General features: G+C 40.7%; 1 protein-coding gene across 1 annotated transcript in view; it reads left to right on the top strand.

Moving 5' to 3' along the window:
• reep3b (receptor accessory protein 3b) overlaps positions 1 to 22,679 on the top strand; it is a 52,542-nt gene that overhangs the window by 4,554 nt on the left and 25,309 nt on the right. The window contains exon 2 of the mRNA XM_078278570.1: positions 17,209 to 17,281. Within this exon, the coding sequence (XP_078134696.1) occupies positions 17,209 to 17,281 (73 nt within the window). The remainder of the gene's footprint in view (positions 1 to 17,208; positions 17,282 to 22,679) is intronic.

Here is a 22,679-nt window from a genome sequence, read left to right as displayed (position 1 = left end):
CTGCCTTTTAAAGACCCCTAAAACACATTGTCAATCTGTTGTTTTCTCAGACTGATGGGCGTCTATATAACCCCGCATTTTCAAATCTAATCAAACTACATTCATACAGCCCTGATTAAGCACTTTTAAACTCTTGAACTCTTTCATAAGTTTTACCTAAGGAATTCCTTTTTACAAGCTTGATCTTTGCTTATTGCTTATTTAGTCATACATATTTGAAACTTCTTTAAGCCCCTGTAAACGAATTGAACAGGGGCTTTCAGAGGAAAAATCTGCTATGTATTCACATCTTTCTGATTTTTTATTTTTTTAAATTTTTTTATAGCTATTACAACATAAAAAAAATGCATAGAAATGGGGGACTCAAACGTTTGGTAAAGGAGAGCAGATGGGAGGTTTTGATTTGCGTAATTGTATGCCACCAGAACTCCAGTGGTTAATACTGACAACCAGTGGTTCAGTGTGTTGTATATGTATTCACTCAGTCGTGAGGTCTATGTTCCTTCCTGACTGTCAAAGACAAAAAAAAATCTGTGCAAGTTGGTGGAGACCATCTTTAGGTGGGGTTTGTATAGTTTTTGCAGATTTCAGCCAGGTTTGTTTGTCCCAGGATTTACTGTTTCAACTTTGACCTACTGTACTAACACGTTTATCTGTGCAATTGGGGATTATTAGCAAGTATCAATTATCAGTTTAACTTCCGAATGAAGTGGTTTAGGTAAACTGGATATGCTGTTGGTCTGGCTTTGACCTGTTGGACTTTGTTCATAGCAACGTCGGTGTTCTCAGATCTCAGCTGTTAAGTTGATGAGCACAATGTTATCATAACCGTTACAGATGTAAGATAAGAAATTATTGTGACAGAAATTTGTAGATGCATATATACAATGCATATTAAAACATTTGATACATATATAAACAGTTTAAAAGTGTTTAAGTTTTAATAAAACAGAATTTTTAAGTAGATTTTTTACCTTATGCAAGTCAATTGCCCTGTTGGTGTTATAAAAAAAATGTAGTGTAGGCTATGCGGTATTTTTCTGCTTGGAAAAAATATACAGAACTAAGCTAAAGTTTTGAGTGAGAGAGAGAGAGTTTATGGAATGCACAAGTGTAATTATGGTCAGATGTTGTTGTGCCTGACTGATGGGGAAGTGATATTGATAAGTCTTGTAATTTACAGTGTTGGCTATTTTTTGCCAGCTTCCCTTCCTGGGTTAGGAAGCAGCGACTGTATTGTGTTTTGCCTGTATTACGTGTTTCTGTAGGATTATTGTTTGCTCTTCTTGTGTAAATCTGCGGCTCTGCTAGACTTGTCCATGTTTGTGATTGGTCATATGGAGCAAACACCGCCTCTTTTATGTGAACGTGCTCGTCGCTGGATAGGGAAACCCTGGGTTGATGGAACTAGTTGATAACCACCGTCGTGACACAGCTGATGCAGGATTGCGGTTGTTAGGTTTGGTGAAGCCGGGTAACAGAAATAAATCCAGGGCATGTTGATCTTGATTCGTAGTACAGGCCTATGGACTGTAACCAGTCCCATTTGCTGTAGCAGCAGTTCTCTCTCTCAACAATCCTCCCTCTGTTTTTTTTAGGGGGAAAGTCATGTAATCAAATTCTTATTCCTGAAGCTCAAACCAGATGGTGCGAGCTGAAATCTTGAAGATCTCTGAGGTTTTTTTTCTCTCTCTCTCTGTTTCTCCCTCCTTTTCTCTCTCTTGGTATGTCTCCTGTTTTTATTGCTCTTGTTCTCTCTCTCTCTTTTCCTTTGCTCTCTCTCTCTTGTCGTCCTGTCCTCCCCCTCCCTCCATCTGGTTGTTGGTGGTGTACGGTGTCAGGAAACCAGGGAAATTGACCTGGAGCCCAGAGTCAAGGTCTATCTAAAAGCATCGGGGCTATTTTCTCAGCTGCATGCAGAGAGAGAGAGGGGGGAGCTGTTATAATAAATGGGAAGGAGGAGGGAGAAAGGGGAAATGGAGAGATGATAGTTTGGGTATGAAAAGGGGCCCCGCTTTTCATGAAATTGTTTCAAGAACATTTCAGTGCGCATTCAACTTCTTTTGTGTAGTCGTAGTTGGAGAGACACTCGGTTTATGTCTTTGCTGGTCCGCAGTTCCTCTCAAAGACGTAAATGGACATTTAAGATCTTTAAAAACATGAAGAAATGTCTTAGAGTCATTGAAAGTCAAAGGTAGTGAAAGGTGATACCTTTTTTGGCACCAGATAAATCCGCTAGGTATTACCAAACAGGACAAGAATATTTTTTGCTTAATGAATGATACCTTTGTATTTCTAAGAAACTGGTGCTGCTGTGGCGAGGTGATGTATAACCTAACTCTGGTACAGGCATCAAATGGTGACACGGTCCCTTACAAATAAAATCAATACACATATATTACATAGAATGCTTAAAATTTGATAAGTATCTTTTGTCTGTACATGCTGAAATTAAATGACAGCAAAACGTGGTAGAGAACTCGGCATAGTTTTTTTCTTTCCAGTAGGCTACGGCTTAGTGCCAGTGTTATAATGGTAGGGAAAACCCTGCGACGCGTCCCCTGGAATAGTGAGTTTTCAGTGTCATTTTGGATTTTAATGCGTTGGAGATGCAGCATGTGTACCTGCATTAGTAGGTCTAATGCAGTGATGTTGCTAGGTACGTGTCCTGCAATAGGTTTTTGCAGCAAAAAAAGCTCACATAATTTGAATCAAAACAGCCAAGCCGTAAACTGCAGATTTGATTGGTGAAGTGAGCTTATTAATGTTGTTATAGTTGTTGGTTATTACTGTCTTCATTTCCTTCACACCATGGGCCCACGCCAGCCATGCGTGTGCTGGGAGTCATGCTGCAGTCAAAGCAAATTAGGAGCAACTGAGACACAAATACCTGCTATTATCACAGCATCAGCAATCGCCTTTCATTAGTATGATTAAGATCTTCTCCAAACACAAGGCCTTCAAATTACGGCGTTGGTGAGGAAAGACCTGTATGTGCAGAAATATGACTAAACAATATAGACAATTGATACCCCGGCTGCTGTCCCGGTTTCTCCACTACAAACATGCATACAAACACACCCACATACCAATGTAAGAGGGAAGGGATTCATTCAACTTTGATTTATTTGGGCCTATGGTTCAGCCCTATTGTTCTCTACAGTCATGCAAATAAAGCACAGTGAGTTCACAGTGAGAAGTAGACATGAAGAGAGAGCATGCAAGCTCTGGCAGCCTTCCTGTTTCTATAGCAACAGCAGGAAAATAAACTGCTGTGGTTGTTGGCTGCTCACCTGCTGCTGAAGTGACTCTGGACAGTGTGTCTGTATAAAAGACTATATACAGTGTGTCTGTGTATGCTTGTAGGTTGCTGTTGTTGTGAAATTCTCCACATTGTCATCATTTAACTTAAGTTGAAGGATCCTATTCTCCTATAAAGTAGCTGATTCATTCATCCCTCCTGTGTAACCATGTCTGTGTTGTGGCAATAGCAAGGGCAATCAAATGAGTGGAGACCAGGGTATAAATGCATCCTTACCAGGTACTCTGCATGTCAACACCCGTTCAGATTTCTAAAACCTTGGAAGATCAAATCCAAACCATATGGTGGTGCTAAAACAGGGCTATTATTATTATGCTGCAATCAGACTACATGGTATTTTTGTCTTCGTGACTGTATCAGATTTAGGGCTGGGTACCAAATTCAATACTTTTTAGGCACAGACCGAATTGCCTCTGATGTATCGAGTATCATAAAATGCCTTGTTGCTGTGACTATCATCAAGAGTACCTGCACACTGTTCTCTTGTTCCTGGTTCTTCTTTAATTCTGCATGGACTTGTTGTTGAAAATTTCTTTATTAGGAGTAACCCCTTGAGATGCACCATCTCGTTTTCGAGGGAGTCCTTAACAATAATTGAATCTACAGTACAATCATAATTGTATACAACAGTTAAGAAAACAGAAACAGACAAGCAAAAAAAAAAAAACAACAAAAAAAAAAAAAAAAAAAAATAATCAGTCATAATCAAGTTTGTGACCGAGCAAGAATGAAACTGGATACTACTCATAATATTAGAAGAGGTGTTATGGTGGTGTTGTGGATTAAGGACAGGTACAGTTGGTACTGTAATAGGAAAACAGGGCATTTTTAAAGGATGGGAGAGATAGAATGGACCGAATATTTACAGGTAGATTATTCCAATCTGAGGGGGCTTTAAACCTAAAGGCTTTCTTAGCTGTTGAGAAACGTACAGCAGGAACAGAAAAAAAAAGTTGTGTAGAGTGTCTCAAGTGGTAGGTAGAGGAAAAGGGTACCATAAGCTGTTTAAGATAGCTAGGGTAATTGCAATGTATACATTTGTAAATAAACAGCAACCAATGCTGATGTCTTCTTATTGAGGGTGATGGAAGAGCAAGTTTTTCATACATAATACAATGATGAGTAGTAAAAGGACATCGAAGAACAAATCTACAGATTCTATTGTAAGCAACATTGAGAGGGAACAGATTAGTGCTGGGTGCAACCTGATATACAACATCAGCATAGTCCATAATTGGTAAGATAAGTTGTTGCACAAGTTTCTTTCTAATAGTAAGAGAAAAACATTTTCTGGATCGGTAGAGAACACCAATACCAAAATTGATTCTTTTTAAAATATAATCAATATGATACTTAAATGAGAGCTCAGAGTCTAGCCAAAGTCCGAGGTATTTGGTGTGTTCAGCTTTTTGCAGTGAACTACCATCAGAACATGTAATTACACGTGTGACCTTTTTAATGGTCTGTGGAGTTCCAAAAATCATAATGTGAGATTTGGTTTTGTTAAGTAATAATTTATTTCTTATGAGCCAATGTTGTAGGCTATCAAAGTCAGACTGCAGAGCTGATTTGATTTGTAATAAATTAGTTTTGGAAGTGTATAATACTGTATCATCTGCATAAAGCTGAACACAACATTCAGAGCAGATTGATGGAAGGTCATTAACAAAAATAGAAAAAAAGAAGTGGACCAAGAGTTGAACCTTGAGGGACACCTCATTGCTGAATTAATATATCGGATTTGCATCCTTGTATCATTACACATTGTTTTCTGTTATGGAGATAAGAATTGAACCAGAGTAGTGCGTTACGTGACAGACCAGCAGAGAACAATTTATCCAAGAGCAAGTAATGATCAACTAAGTTGAATGCTTTTGTTAAATCAATAAAAATTGCACCAGTTATTCTTGGAAACTTGACTTACTTGACAAAGTATGACCATAAATGGTCATCCTCAGGTTAAGGTGAGGGTGTGAACAACCTTTCTATATATAAACAAATGTGATGACATGTCATACATCATATGCAAATTGGATAATAAGCAATATATATGAAAACAGAGTGGCTGACTCCCATATAAGTGTCAAATCCACATTACATTAACAGTACACAACCAGATGCATTGCAAACACACACTAATACAAAAAGAAAAATATATATGAACATATTCTTTGGGTACTTGTGATCTAACAAACTAATTAGACCACTGAAGTGCAGAACAGGTTCTGATACATACTAGCGATGGCCCGATACCATTTTTTGCTTCCTGATACCGATTCTGATACCTGAACTTGCGTATCGGCCGATACCGAGTACCGAGCCGATACCAGTGTGTCATATATTTTATTATGTTTTAACAACTGTATACTACTATCCCTGTATGGATGTGATATTATTTCTATCTTTGTTGTCAGTCTGGCTCAGGTTAAACTCTTTGTGAAACATGAACAATGAATGCCCCAGAACTTTCTTTTATTATGCAGTTTGACAGTCAGTTATAACGGAAAAAGAACATAAATAAACTACTTTAACGTAGATTTTCTTTAGGGCTTTAATACGTGGTATCGGATCGGTGCATAAACTCCAGTACTTCCCGATACCAGCGTTTTAGGCAGTATCGGAACCGATACCGGTATCGGTATCGGTATCGGAACATCTCTAATACATACTCACAAAAAGGCAATAGAATGCATGTTGGGTTATTACATTTTGAAATTATAAGAATAATATAAAATCAGGAGTTAGCATTTAATGAGATTGATTGGTGAGAATCATTCTACCAGATGTCATGTAGTTTTCCATAAAAAATTAATACAAAAAGTGAATGAGCAGCAATTCCTAATGTAACATCAAAACCTATAAATATTGTAAATATAAAATATAAAACTTTTATGGATTACATTTGAATCCATTTTATGTCTATGTATACATACACTGCTGCTGTTTATTTTCTAAAAAAAAAAAAAAAATTAAAGAATTCTTTTGGGCATTTTAGGCCTTTATTTATATAGGACAGCTGAAGACATGAAGGGGGAAAGGGCCGCAGGGCGGAGTTCAACCCGCAGCCGCTGTGTCAAGGAGTAAAACAATAAATGGGCGCATGCTCTACCAGGTGAGCTACCCAGGCTCCCGCTGCTGCCTTTCATGACTTGTGTGATGTCGTACAAAGGGGATCGGTAAGGTGCCAAGGACAGTATTGCTGTCAAAATTGCACAAAAATCTAATTTTGCGTGTCCGGTTCGTAATTTGGTTATAACCAACCGAGTCTCCTGCCGTTCCTTGAATTTGTCCAACGATTTCAGTTCCCGAATCTTCTCTCCAGTTAGACATTTTCGATGTCTTATTTCTGGCATCTTCTTCACCCTCGTTGTTTGTTTACTTCCGTTAGCACCAGCCGCATGTTAGAAACTTCATCAACATGCCCACTACCTTTATGGTCTAAGTATAATAAAACGGTCTCAGTCAGACATCAACGTTTCAGGAGAATCAGCCGAAACCCTCACGAGAAAGTGAGGCAGACAGCCACGGTAGTACGGATTTTTTTTCTTTTTTTACTCAAGAAGTCCATTGACACACATTTGACACACAACACTCCTTATGTCTGTCGTGTCGGGCCATTATTGGGATGATATTGTGTAGTCTGATCACGGCATTAGTCCCTGTAAAGGTGACAGTTTGGAGATACAGTAGCAGGATATACTGACAACATAGATGGGTATGCGTGTGGGAGAGACAAATAAAGAAGAATGGTAGAGAGATGACTACAGTGTTTGAGATAATGGGAGCCAGAGATTTAGAAAGTAGATCGAAGAAATGGTCTGAAAAAGAGCAGATGGAGATTTGTCAGCACAGTTACATCAACTGTGCAATCACAGCAAAAGATGTATGAGCAGCAAAAGTGGCCAGCAGTCATTCATTTTCAATAAGAGTTGATGGTGACATTTGGCAGCTGTTGTCGTGGAAGCATTGGTGTGATTTCTTCGATCATTTAGGGGAGCTCAAGCGATTTTGTGTGATATTTAGGTGTTTAGTACTATTGCATATATGAAAAAAACGTAGGATACATCCTTTTGTTCCTCCAGAGGGAGCTGTGTGAGGTCCAAGTGATGTCACTTGAGTCAGCGTCGGTTGGGGCTGCAGACTACGATTCTGAAAATGAAAGAATCTGAGGGTGTGGAGTTAGAAAGAAAATTGAAATTCCGGCAATAGGATGGAACAATGTGGGACAACAGGACCACTACAGTAACTGATAGCTTTAGACACCTTCACTTATGCATATTCTTGCGCATATGGTTCCAAATATTATTTTTCTTGGGCATTTCCACCCTTAATCGACAGGACAGCCTAGACATGAAAAGGGAGAGAGACGTGCAGGAAAGTGCCGCCGGCCGGACTTGAACCCTGGGCCCCTGCGTCGAGGAATAAACCTCCATACATGGGTGCGTGCTCCACCTATCGAGCCACCTGGACACCCTGGTTCAAAATATTTATTATATTATTTATCTTTAACCTTAAATTCTCTTTATGCACGGTTTCTCTGCCTGTTACTTACTGGACTGCCTAAGTATTATTAGAAACTGAGTTAATGGAGCAAAAACAACTCGGACAACGTGTTACTGGAGAAGGCAGAAATCAATTTAGTTCGGTTGATAACAACTTTATTTATCCTGATAAGGTAATTTGCATGGCAGTTCATTAAAACACAGACGAACCCATACTGTGGAAAACATAAAATGATGCTTCTGAAGCTTAACCATAAAGCATTGGTATCAGAGGAAATTAAGGACTTGGAATAATGATACTGGATGATGAACTTTTATAAGCTGGTATGTGTAATGGTGCCCTGATGGCAGTAGGATCATTTTACCCACTATGGTGTATTTAGACAGGCTGAGAATGGTGAATGGTTACTTTCTGATTTGTTGACAGGGTGAAATCTCTTCTGAACAGAATGTAACATTGCTGTTTCTGTCTTTCAGTGACAAGCTATCAAACCAGCAGATGGGATTTTTTTTTAAATCTATTGAATAACTGGAAATTGACAAGGAATTGAGTTACTGCATAAGGTGCACTGAAGTCTAGTCTATATCCTTGACGTTCCACTTCTGGGATTGCTCCGGTGCCGCAGGAAATATCGCTGGATGCTTGTCTTTTCGCCGATGTTCGTTTCCTTGCGCTTTGTTTGTGTTGGCATTCTATTCCAATCTGAGTTTTCTGTTGCACGACTAAAACTCGCTCCACCAAAACAAGTTCCTTCCCGACGCTATTTTGCAGAGGCACCGAGCGGAGCTTAGCACCACCCATGACGATTGTGATTGGTTTGAAGAAATGCCAATAAACCAGAACACGTTTTTCTCCCATCCCAGAATGCTATGTGGACTAGCCAGACCCTCCTCCGCTCCGCAGCGTGTGGATGGTCTGGTAAAGCAAGACTAACTCAAGTCCAACATTCTTGGTACCAAGTCTGCATTTGGCTTGACGGGTGTTTGTCCCTACTTGCTCGTCTGTCACCATCACCTGTAGTTTTTGCAGTATCAATTATTGCTGCCACTAGCTGGCGGCCATTTGATCATGTTAAATATTGAATGCTGTTCTGCCAAGCAAATCAGCAAAGCTGCGCAGAATTTCACTGTGCCAGTTGCAACTTTTTGCACGCAGGCACAGACGTCTGCTTGGTGTGTCAGGGGGCCTTGACAGTAGCAACCAGGGATCCTCTCGTCTCTGCCTCCCACCTCTCTCCTCCCGATGCCAGTTTAAATACTGGGTCAGTTTAAATTCAGCAGCTCAAGTCTGCCAGTTCAGGTTGCCAGCATGACTGCCCTAAGTAAGATCATGCCTCCTTAATTTCTCTCTTTATTTATTTCCATCTGCGTCTCTTTTTCCCCTTCTTGATCCAGTACAGAATGACATTGGTATTACCAGTTGGGAGGTGGAATTAGATTTTATGCCTGTGCATCAGTTTTTCTGTCAGTCTTGAGAACAGTTACAGGGAGACTGAGGTAATCAAGGGACACTTACTTATCTATATCATCACTGTACCCAAGTGCAGTACACTTTGACAGTGTATCTCTTCACTACAGCTTTCAGCTGTATGCTGTCAGAGATGTTGCCGTACTATTTATACGCGGTATCTTTCCCTTTATGTCTCTGGTTGTATTACACCCTACAGGCAGTGTTGTAAATCAATGAGCAGGACTGCTCGGCAGTGTTGGATTTTACGGCATCAGTGTGATGAGGAACCTCAATTTGTCAGGTATTAAAGTTGTTGAGAATTATCCAAAAACAAATTGATATCACTGGCTTTTAAGGGGCACTCGGACGATTTTTCACATCAAGTTTGCCTCCGTCGTGGTCAGTACTACTCATCCTGTGAGAACAGTTGTATAATATCTTCTGTGGCTGTAGAGGAGCTTTGTCAAGTCTGAAAGAAAAAAACACACCACAGGATTATGGGCTGGGAGACTACAAATACAGGAATCCTTACAACTCAGTGGTTTGGAGTTTAAAAGGCGTGAGCAGTCACTGTCGAGAATCATTAGTGTAGAAGAGAAGTGTAGGGACTAGTGTTTTTGGGGCTTAACCCATAATCTGTAAAATCAGGGTATCATTGCCTCTGTTGGGGGTGGGCAATGTGGAAAAAAACCTTATGGTATTGGTTTGCAATTTTATATCAAAGTATTGATTATAGCCTGACCAATGGAATTTTGTGACTGATACAAAAAAAAACAATTTGTTACTTATTGGCCGACATTTCAAATTAAACTTCATCTTCATTGATAATGTCCTCGAGGGGCAATTTGTGGTGCAGCAAGGCATACATGCAAGACAATTGGACACACAGCACAACAAAAGACAACAAAGGAAGGAGATCCACATGAAGTGGGGTACTGAAAGGAACACGCCGACTTATTGGGACTTTAGCTTATTCACCGTAACCCCCAGAGTAAGACAAGTCGATACATACCCTTCTCGTGTCCGTGCGTGTTGTAACGCTGTCTGATGGTTCCACTGGTAGCTTAGCCTAGAACAGAACCTGCAGGTAACTGGTTCCAACTAGCCTACTGCTCCCAATAAGTGAGAAAATAACGCCAACATTTTCCTATTTACATGTTGTGATTTGTATAGTCACAGCATGTACAAAAAAACAACGTAACATGAGACACAGCCATCTTCTAACCATAAACAAACTATATTCTCAGAAAGGCTTGCTGCAAAGCAAATCACTCCGCCCAAGTAGCAGAAGAAGCAGTGCTTTGCCTTTCTGAGAATATAGTTCACGGTTAGAAGATGGCTGTGTGTCATGTGACCTTGTTATTTGTACACGCTGTGACTCTACCAATCACAACGTGTAAATAGGAAAATGTTGGCGGTATTTTGTCACTTATTGGGAGCAGTAGGCTAGTTGGAACCAGTTACCTGCAGGTTCTGTTCTAGGCTAAGCTACCAGTGGAACAGTCAGACAGCGTTACAACATGCACGGACACGAGAAGGGTATGTATCGACTTGTCTTACTCTGGGGGTTACGGTGAATAAGCTAAAGTCGCAATAAGTCGGCGTGTTCCTTTTTAATAATAAACACATGGACTACATCCTTAAGTTCTCATAATTTAAAATAGTCAGAGTTCTACATTTCATAATTAAAGTGCCAGTTTTCCTATCCGGTATAATCAATAATACGACTAAAATGGACCCTAATGACCTATATACAAACACCAAGAGTTATAGTTGACATTTACACAGATTTCGGCCCAGGCAATTTATAGGCCAAAGTTTTGGCTGGGCTCTAATATCAATATATATCATCACCAGTATTGAGGGGGTTACTGTAATCAGATTACATTTGTCTGTAACGCATTGCTGTTGATCGAATAATTACCTGCCAAAAAATGAAAACCAGAAATGAGGAACGTGTCACATGGGTCTGGCTTCTCCCGAATTTCAAAGTCAACCATAATTTTGGCTCGTTCAGAATACGATCTCGTATTTTACGAAAATAGTTCACAGAAACGTGTTTCTGAAAACATTTTAAGCGAGAAATAGTTGCTGAATCTGTCTGCTTTTGAGAGATTTTCGTCAGATTTTGAGAGGAGTTCGTCACGCTCATCCCGCTCGTCATTTCCGGTACGTGTTTTAACATAAGTGCACTGATTCGCTAGTCAAGGGCTAGCACTCCACCAATCAGATTGGTTATTGAGTCCGACTGGGATGTTCACAACTTTGTTGTCAGCTCTGTGGTATTAAAGAGCATAAAAGAGAGATCTTGTGTCCTCATTATAATAAGGGTGTGTTTTGATCTGGGCATACACAAGGTTTAACTTTATATTGTTATTTGACGGGTAAGTTATGGTGCATCTCAGGTGATGTTACGGAGTAATCCAAAAGTTATGTAACTAGTAGTGTAACTAGTTACTTTCAGCAGTAAGTAATGTAGTAAAGTAAGGCATTACTTTTTTGTAAAGTAACTAGTAATGTGTAATCTATTACTTTTTTGAGTAACTACCCCAACGCTGATCATCACACATTACATTTTGTGGAAAACCAATTGAGAAATTGTTAATGGAATAAATAGAAGAAATGCCAGTTTTGAGTAAGTAAGTACATGTCAAGTTGCAAAAATGTCTAATATGACAACAAAGCAGTCATATAGTCTACAGTAGTCTAATGCATATCGCCCACCTCTAGCCTCTGCTGCATTGATTCTGACCATTCTTTTTTTAATTATTCTCTTGCAACCGTTTAAACATGACAGGAGAGCTGGAGTGCTGCTGCTGAACATCTTTAAACCACTGAACTATGAGATTTGTATCCTTGTTTTTCAGTATGAGAAATGTAGTGAGAAATGCATTTTGATCTGGCAGGAAATCACAAATTCTGTTATGCAAGAGTGAAAGTATGCTGAATTACAATCTACAACAAAGTGTACTGTGACTACAGTTATTTGCTCCACTTTGTAATCTAGCCAATATTAGCCCATCCATTTGTCTACAATATGTCCAGTCCCAAGTATGATTGGTTAATGGCAGTGAATGACAACTTTGCCCCCAAAAGCCTGGGAAAAGCTCCACGAGTGCACCAGTTAGTACCAGCAGTGACAGCTGATTCTAGCTGAACAGATCCAGCATGCAGCCTAGGCAGATCTGCAGAGAACACACTGTGCTGCAGCCATGGCAAGCTCAGTGTGAGGGGGGGAGGAGGGAGGAGGAGCAGAACAATGTCAGAGAGAGGGAAGGAGGGTCCTGCTATAAATTGATCTAGTCGCTTTCTCTCGCTCACACACACACACACACACACACACACACACACACACACACACACACACACACACACACAGGCACACACGCACACACACAGTTCTGTCAGGGAGAATATATGGTGTGCAGTTTAGAACAGAGAGGTTGGACAAACTGCCCTTGTTTCTGTGTGTGTGTGTATATATATATATATATATATATATATATATATATATATATATATATATATATATATATATATATATATATATATATATAGAAAGAGGGCTCTGTTGATTCCATTAGATGGTGTACAGCAGCAACAAAGACCTATAGTTTTACTCTTGCTATAAGTGGTTGGTCCTATATTAACAGTTGTGGTGTTTATCTCACCATTGAGGTGAAAACAATAATAATACCTGTAATATCTCTGCATATGGACGTCTATAATATTTGCTTAAAATACACAAATAATTTTTTTCAAATTACTTAATCTTTTTTTTCTTGTAGCACTGCTGAGAGCAAATTAAGACAAAAAATGAACTATGAAACAGATGGCATTCCATTTAAACCTGCACTCATGAATATTGTTTGTAAAAACAATGGATCAAATGACTATGTGTAATGTGAAATGTGTAGCTTATAGAAATGAATGAGAACCGGCAGCGGCAGATTACCGCCCACCAAGAGCCTGGGTCTGTCCCAGCCACTGCCACTGTGGCACTAAACGCTTACTCTTGGGGGATTTACTGGAATTATTGGGTCTTTGTAAATTATAGAATGTGGTCTAGACCTACTCTTTCTTTAAGTGTCTTAAAATAACTGTTGTTATGATTTGATACTTTAAATAAAAGTTAATTGAATTGACTCCACAGAGAATGGACCTTTTTCACAGCAGACATGTTGACTTGTCATAGTAGGAAAAGCACAGCTGAAATTGATGACCTTAACGATGGCTCAGTTCCATCAAGTGTCCCAGTGAGCTATTTCATTGAGTCAGCATGAACAATACCAGGGCCTCTCCTAAGTGGAATGCAGCCATCATTAATGGTTTTGAATACACCTGTGCTTTTCCTACTATGACATGTAACATGTCTGCCGTGAAAAAGGTCTGTTATCACTAAAGGCTGACTTATGGTTCAGCGGTGGCTTCATGCAGAGCTTTCGCCGTAGCTTACATAAGTGGCCTGAAGTTTATACGTGTGCGTTGATCTCTGGCATGTGTGTGTTTGTGTGTGTGTGGAGTGTGTGTTCGACACGTGAGAAAGTGACGGTGATATGCTTCGGAGACAGTACCGACTCTAGAGTCATAGTGACAGAAACAGTGTCTCCCCTGTTCTTTCTGACCACGGTGGGAAATCTGGAGCAGGAAAAGTTAACCCTCTACAATGCAATACTACCGAGCCACGGCTGAGCGACGTGAGTTTTGTGCGAGGTACACGTCAGTCCGCGGCGTAGGGTCGGTATCTTCACGTAGATACTTACGTACCTACGCCGTCAATTTAACGCAGAAGCATAAATTGGCCTTTACTCTGCAGTTATCTCTTTTTAGGTTTATTGAAATGTTTTCAAGCATGCAGCTTCCCTGTTTTGGTTCTGTTTCACAGCTAAGACTGAACATTTGCCGGTTGCTGTTTTTAGTGAAAAAACTCTGTCAAACCCTGTACACTACGCTCAGTATCAAACAGCAGCTAGAGACTAGCTGGTGACCATAGTGGAGCATTTAACAGACACAACTCCTAATGTCAATGTCAACTGTCAGTGTTGCTCTGTAGTCTGTAACTGCTGGATGTGTAAATAGGAAACTAACACGTTTGCCATAACAACTTCATAAGGTCAGTGTTGTATAGTATTGTACAGTTTTTTTCTGCTACCCCCAAATGGCCAAAAAAAACAACAACACGTCAATGCAGCTTCATAGAGATTTAATATGTTACCATTTATAGTTGCATTATATTTAATTAGCCCTCAAGACTACAAGACAAGATTGTTGTTGACACATTTTTAGCCACATGTTGAAAAAGGTGTAAATGCATTGGTCTCTCCAAGACACGCATACGTAATCTTAAAGTAGCCCTTCTGAGGTTTCGCACCTGTGATCATGGCAGTGTAATGGCCCTGACACACCAACCCGATTATCGGCCGTTGGACCGTCTGGCGAGGTCGGTGACTCGAGTCTGTTCGGTGTGTTCCGTGCCGTTGTCCGTTGGAGGAGCTGTCAGCCTTCATTCTGGCCGGCTCGGGTCGACATGCTTAGTCAGAGACAGGGCAGTCGGGACTCACCCGGAAATGGCGAGCGGATGAGCCTCTCAAAATCTGACAAATCTTTTAAACTGACCTTTGTTGATCTGAAATGATGACAGATTCAGCAACTGCTTGGCCTATTTCTTCAATTTTCTTATTTTCTTAAAATGTTTTCAGAAACATGTTTCGGTGTTTGGACTGATTGGACGCGTTCGTCCAATCAGCTGCCGGTTTTCATTTTCTGGGAAACGATACAGAGAAGCGCCGCCTGCTGCTATAGAGACGTATTACGTTTCGTGTACGCTCAAGTCGGCGTCGCCTCAGTGTGTTTTGAGGCATTTTTTTGGAGACCCGACTGATCAGTCCGACTGGCTTTTCTGCCGACGGTCGGCCGTCTGGTTGGTGTGTAACAGCTCTAACAAGGACTGCGCTGTCTGCTCAAAACGTTTTGAGCAATGTGTGCTGCTAACCAGCTAGCTTAACTGCTTTGAACATAACATTACCCCTACCCAGTGAGGCAACTCGACTGATCTGCTGCCGCTTCTTCTCGGTATTCTGACATTCTGACAAGCTGTTTGAGTCTTATGTTCCTATTGTTCTAAGCTTTCAATGTCTCATAGCTCTTATGTATAATTTAATGATACCAAATACAGTAATGCATTACATGTTTCCCATACAAAAAAGAGTGCCTGTGCAGTTAGCAGCACTGGGCAGACAAAACGACACCACTTACAGAAACTACAATTTCTTCAGCAGTGCATTGCAAAAACACCACATTCCAAAGACCCTAACATGCAAACAATAAACATTTATACATAGAAAATGCTGTGTATCTTAGTGCAAAAGAACAAAAGAAGAGTGCAGTATGTTGAGGTAGTGCTGAAACCTGCACTGGACCAGACATGGAACCAAACCCCACATTACCCCATAACCGCTGCCGCTGCAGAAGATTACAGCGGAAACATTGAGTCATTGTCTTGTGATCCAGTAGTTTTCAGACTCTGGGTCAGCACCCAACACTAGATCATGATAGGTTATAAATAAATCCCCAGATTGTTCTGCAGGAACGGGTGATGGCTTTTAACTGTAAAACCAAAATTTTGTATGTAAGCCTTTGTACACTTTGGATTATGCTGTACTGCCATTTTGTTTGGGGTGTAAAATCCCCTTCACAAGTGTGTGGGGACTGTTGGGAGTGTAAAAACCAGACAGTAAAGGTGGAGACAAACTGTAGCCTTTAAACTACGTTAATGTAAACAGAGCAAATGTATTGATAAGTAGGGGTGAGACGAGACCCTCGGCTCATGAGATGATACACGAGATTGGGTTCATGAGAACGAGACGAGGTTTTAACACTATTTTAAAGAAAACTCTAATGATGAAATATGACTGGGACTTTGGGTCTTTTATTCAATCGAAAGTCACAAAATGAAAATCGAGCACTGTGAAAGTTTTTGCCACAATCTCAAGTGTCTTCTCTTCTGTATAATTCACCTCTTCATTTGTATCTTATTCTATTTTAGCCTGTTTTTTTAATTTATTTTTTTAACTCTTGCTCTTTAATCTTTTATGTAAAGCACTGTGAATTGCCTTGTTGCTAAATGGTGCTATAGAAATAAAGTTGCCTTGCCTTGCCCTACAACCTCCAGCCTGTCAGTCAGTCACCAGGGCATAGAGAACACTGGTGAGCCTGTCTGTCTCAGAGGAAGTGAAACCGCTCCTTGGCTGCTTTCACCTCACCATTAATATTATATTGCAGCAAATGCTGTCTGCATGAAGTTCTGAAAACTGTAACCACACTTATGACCGCTTTATCTGCATTGCCGTGACTCACTGTGACATAAACAAACTGCCGAGGCGACGTAGTTCGCTCCGTCTGCACCACAGCTGTGTGTGTGTGTGTGTGTGTGTGTGTGTGTGTGTGTGTGTGTGTGTGTGTGTGTGTGTGTGGGGGGGGGGGGATCTGAGCCCCGCTCTCTGTGAAACATGCAGAGAGGACAGAGAAATTCGCGCTTAGGTACAGAGATTTGGCACTGCTTGATTAAACTTCAATTGGTCCTCAATCAGTGTTTTTCCTACCATGTGAAAACTCACAAACACAATTTCTCCTTTTAGTAAAAAACAGACCTCCAAAGATCCGTCACATATAGGCCTATAGCTCCATATGTGTACGGCTGTTTGCATTAGTATATCCAAATCCTCTTTGGGAAAACAATGACACATTAAGTGAGAACGCTCTACCACATTCAGGCAGGCATGTCAATGTTGTCACAATGAGAACACTTCAGCAGTGTGTTTGTGTTTGCAAGAAATATTAGTAAATGGTTAGTTGGTTTGGGTTTATTTAACATCATGTGATTGTAGTAAAACTTAATAGTAATACGCTTCATGTTGTCTTCTCTCTCCCTGCAGGCTGCTTTTTGGGACTCTGTATCCTGCATACTACTCTTACAAAGCTGTCAAGACAAAAAATGTCAAGGAATATGTAAGTACATGAGCACCACTCAGCATGTATGGACGACCTCCTTGATTTTTGTATGATTCTACTTAGTTCTTATTTGAACAAAAATAAATAACAGGTCAGGCAGAACATAAAATGAGATTCATAAACTAGTCTCCCACCTGTTTTGGATGAGTGCGATCACCTGAGAGAGTAGGCAAAGCCGTACGTGCCAGGTGTCAGGCTCTATCCTGGAAATGTACTTCTGTTGATCCAGACTAAACTGAATACAACTATGACCATTAACTTTTCTTCTGCTAAGGAGTCACAGAGTACACTATATGATATTGTAACTGCATAGAATGGCTCATTAGCTTCAAAAATAAATCCATTGGTCTCATTACGCAAGGAAAACACAGTGACCAAATGTTCAGTTTCTCTGCAAGCACAATTTCAACTTAAAAACTAGAACTGCAAGCAGTTATGACGGGGCCCAAGCCACCCATGGCAGTCGTCCCCGACGCCCTGGGGAGCGTGCGGAAGCGGAACCCGAAGCCGGGCGGCGGGGGGGCAAACGTTGGTATATCGAGAGCGAGCCGTGACGTCTGCGGTACGTCGCCGTTGCAAACGTAGCGGTCAAAAATTCACCTCCATGCATATACAGACTACTTTTAACAATTCTCTACAATAAACAAACTTCTTAACCCTTCTGACCACAGGGAACAGCAGAGAGAAATGAGAAAGTTACCGAGAGGGTGGAGGGGGGAGGCAGGTGTGGTGGTTGAAGGAGCAGGGGAGGTGGTCACGTTGTTGCAAATGGCGTCATAGGCGCCGATTTATGTTTTGCTTCGTGGGAAATTAAGAATCAATGACACCAACATATTTTTGGACGAACGATTTTGGAGTGAAAAAGTGAGAGAAAAGAGTAGCATTTGTCCATTGAGAAGGTTGTAGAAACTGTGTCAGGTGGGTTAAGAAGTTTGTTTATTGTAGAATGACAGGGAAGCACGTAAAAGCAAAAACCAAAACGTAACGGTAGGAGAACATCAGTAAATATTGAGAAGTGTGAACTGCAAGGTCTGTGGTACAATCCCATTGCAAATATGCCATTGACATTGATTGAGTAAAAGGGCCAAAATTCGTCTACGTTGATTATAGCGCCCCCTAATGGCCGATCTTCGCCAAATTTGGTACAGAGCCTCAGAGCGGCTGTGGCAGAGAGATTGCAATTGCAAATTTCCCATTTAAATGCATTGAGTTATTGGCCAAAACAAATAAACATTGCTTATAGTGCCCCCTAAAGGCCGATCTTCGCCAAATTTGGTATGGAGCATCGTAGTGAGATGGTGAACAAGGATCCCAAGTCCTTTGCTGATAACATTTAATTTGGCCGAGATAGATATGTGTGTGGTAGCTAGCTAGGAAAATTTGTTTGGTCGTAAAATGCGCATACTTTAACGTAGAAAAATTCTTTGAGTGACTTTTGGTCAGGCCCATCTGGAGATGCTATTTACCAGGTTTCGTGCTAATCTGTCGCATGGCCTAGGACGAGGTCGAAAAAGTTGGTTTTGTGCATTGCGCGATATTGCGAAAAAGATTTTACGCAGAAATGGGCGTGGCCTATATCATGTGATTCAGCTTGATTCAAGGAACACGTGGATGTAAGGATTTCTAATGTGTAATGCGGGAGTTAAAGGCAAAAAAACATAGCGCCACCTAGTGGTCCACATGTGTCATTTTTGGTAGGTGTGGTCCATGACCCGTTGTCCATCTACCCTGTAAATATAAAGTTGTTCACATTAGTGTAAGTGGTGAATCTAGACTTGGGTCCCATAGGCCATGCCCACTTTGACCCCTCAGTACCCCACTCTAGAGATGGCCTCAGGAGTGTCCCTAGATGGTACCCATCAAATTTTGTAAAAATCGGATGAGCCGTTCATGAGATATAAACTTTTTGTACTTGTAGCGCCCCGTAGTGACCAATTTTCGTAAACCGTGTGGGGGACCTCCAGAGGGTCATGGCAAACAAGAATCTAAAGTTTGGCGTTGATGGCATTTATTTTGGCCGAGATATGGCAAAGATGGTGTTTTCATAGTTAGCTACACAAATTATTTATCCTATCAAAATTCTTTTTATTAACTTGTTATCAAGCCCAGCTGGAGATGCTATCTGCAAAATTTCGTGCCGATCGGTTGCACGGTCTAGAAGGAGTTCGAAAAAGTAGGTTTTTGATAAATCGCGATTTTTCACGCATAAAAGTTTAGGCGGAAATGGGCGTGGCCTATATCACGTGATTCAGTTGGATCCAGGGAACGCGTGGATATATGGTTTTTAAATGTACGGTGTGGGAGTTATAGGGCCAAACACGGGTTTTTCTGCTATAGCGCCACCTAGTGGTGGAAGTGGGTCAATTGTTGCGCCTTGCGGAGTTTCGGACCAGTCCTAAAAATGGCAACCCCCCACCATGTACGGTTTAGGTTGTTGCTGGAGTTTTAGGCGGAGAAGAAAAATAAAGTATGATGATGATGATTAATCCTTACAAAAACAATATGGTTCCACAGCCCTGCTGTGCGAACGGCATAGCTCTTGCTACCGCCGGTTCTTGCAGACTCGGGCTTGGACCCCTAATAACCAGATCACATTTGTTGTGCCATACTTTGTCACATGCCATAATAAACCTCCAGTACACACTTTATTTCTCTATTTAAATAAGATGGTCTGCATTTGAGAAGATACTGCTTTATCCTGCCTTTTGATTTATATTTGCCACCCACCTCTTTTGTGCAGAGAGTTTTGCATTTATTTGAACCAAAGCAGAAATTGTCAATGTGCATGTAATCATGTTAGATTCAGCACTTGAGAAGTTGGCCAGTAACTTGTTGACACTGCCTGTCTGCTACATTACATTTTTGCGTGTGTGTGTGTGTATGTTAACCATGCCCAAACAGTGTACAAGCTCCAGCATGTGGAAGTGGCATGTGTCCTGCATTTCTGTTGTTGTTGCACCCATACAAACCAAACAGCTTTGATAGGCATCTCCGTTTATGTAATAGCTCTCTTGCAGCTGCCAAGATTCATGTGTGCAACCGTGTTCTTAAACTATGTGCAAATTAAACAATCAAATGATTGCCTTCAAATGAAGAATTTGTAACTCCTGAAGATACAGTTATAAATCATTGGTCTGTGATGTTCAGTACTTTCCAGGCGGCTAGTACTAGTTTTTAATGTAGAATGCCTCTATTAACACGTTCATTTTGACAGCCCTAGTACATACCATTATAAAAGGAAAATATAGTTGGCTTTTGTTAATGTCTGATATAAAGTTTTATGTTGATGACAAAATCGACAATCACTTTGTCAAAGAAAGTGTTCAATTTTTTAAAGATAAATATCTGTTTAATGCAAATCAGATGAGCATTGGATTTGATTGTACAGCTAAGTTTTTAGTGTATTTTGGACCAATCTTTCAGACCTCAGCAGCAGAGGGTCGGACTCTATTCCTGTATCTTCAGATACATAATAGTGGAATCATTAATAAAGACCTCATATTATGCTCATTTTCAGGTTCATAATTGTATTTAGAGGTTATAGCAGAATAGGTTTACATGGTTTAATTTTCAAAAAACACCATATATTTGTTGTACTGCACATTGCTGCAGCTCCTCTTTTCACCCTGTGTGTTGAGCTCTCTGTTTTAGCTACAGAGTGAGGCATCACACTTCTATTTCATCTTTGTTGGGAGTTGCACATGCACAGTAGCTAGGAAAGGACTACTAGCCAGTCAGAAGCAGAGTAGGGCGGGCCCTGACAAGCATGCTAGTGTCATCTAGAGGATGGATACCCGAGCCCGACAGTACCCGATGTGCGGTTGTCTCTGAAGTAAAGGCTGGACTACAGTAGAGCTGTTTGGAGCAGTTTGTGAACAGTGTTTTCTGTTGGAGATGGTAAGTCCCTTTGGGGGGGACTTTGGGCTTTTTCAACTTTGTAAACCTATAACATGGAATTATTTCTTTAATTTGTGCTCTGAATTCCCGGCTGGAAGCCCTCCGATTCCATGATATATGTTAACAGTTATATGTCAGAGGTTCTGCTCTGTGAAAGTGTCACCTGATGACAGCATTCAGTTTAGGAAAACAGCCATCTGTGTTTGAAGAGATTGGGTTTACTTTTCAAAATCATTGGAATTGCAGAATGTAAATTGTGTCTTAGCATGCATTTCTATTTGAACTCAGGTTTTGATGTGAACCTATACCAGCATATAGCTGTAAGGGCTTGGAGGTGTTTTCTTGTTGAACTTTGCTGATGTAAGTAATGTCAGTGAGAGTGAAATCCCAGTCCACTGCGTTAGTAACACATTCACACACACAGAGTTAACACACCGGCTCACAGTGTCAGACGCAGTAAGCTGTGATTCTGCTCTCAGCCTCCTCTTTGTCCTCATCACTGTGTGCTTCTGTCGCTTGATCTCTGCTAGTACTGATTCTCATATCCACTTCTTTGCTGCATAAAGCAGTTGGGTTGATATAGGTAAATTACCTAACCATTTCTCTTACCAAATCTGGAAATGGAGATCTGTAGATTTAAAAGGCTATTTTTTTAAACAGAGTCTGACGCTTTGCTCACTTCACATGTAATGCTACATTACATCAATTGCAGCCAACTTCACAGACGACAATGAGGGCAAAACAGCATCACTGATCTGTTTTAACTGAATATTCTCTTGTTCAACCCAGCTACAAAATCCGTTAGCGTGTCGTTTTTTTATTTTCACACCGGTTCAACTGACTTTAGCAGTTTAGATAACACACTTGACTGTACTGCTGTTACAGACGTGAACTAAGCACAGATGGTGTATATCGTAACTCCGGAGCACGATAAAACATGCTGGGCGTGTGAAATAATATAATTGTTTATTGCGTCTGCAAAATATGACATAATCCTGATGCCATATTGGTAATAGACTCACGGCAGTGCACCACTGCAAAATTAATATAGGGTAAACAATGGATGGATACATCAGAAGGATGTCGATACAGCTTATTTGTACTTAGAACAAATAGTTTAACTCCACAAGAACAATATTACATACACAAAGTGCCATCTACCTACCTTACTTACTGACTCACAGGGCCAGAAGTACGTACATTTGCGAATGTAGCGTTATCAGCACCATGGCCAACCCGCAAAAAGAGCACGCTGTGATACATCAGCTTACGTCGTCAGCTGATGCATCAGCGCCTTTTTCCACCCACTATACCGTAAATTGCGCTGTAGCAAAGCGTTAAGTACTGGTGCTATGATACGGCTGAGTGCAGACTGCCATGTTCCCACTGCTGATTCTATGACTGTTTGAAGTGATCCTGATGCCAATATTTGCAATGTAGCGAGGAGTTTAACAACTGCTGGAATGGAATGGAACACTGAGTCGGAGATATGATGTCA

This window comes from Sander vitreus, chromosome 21, assembly GCF_031162955.1.
Source record: "Sander vitreus isolate 19-12246 chromosome 21, sanVit1, whole genome shotgun sequence".
NCBI classification, from domain to species: domain Eukaryota; kingdom Metazoa; phylum Chordata; class Actinopteri; order Perciformes; family Percidae; genus Sander; species Sander vitreus.
Note: the sequence above shows the minus strand (reverse complement) of the source record. Positions and strands in the feature narration are given on the sequence as shown.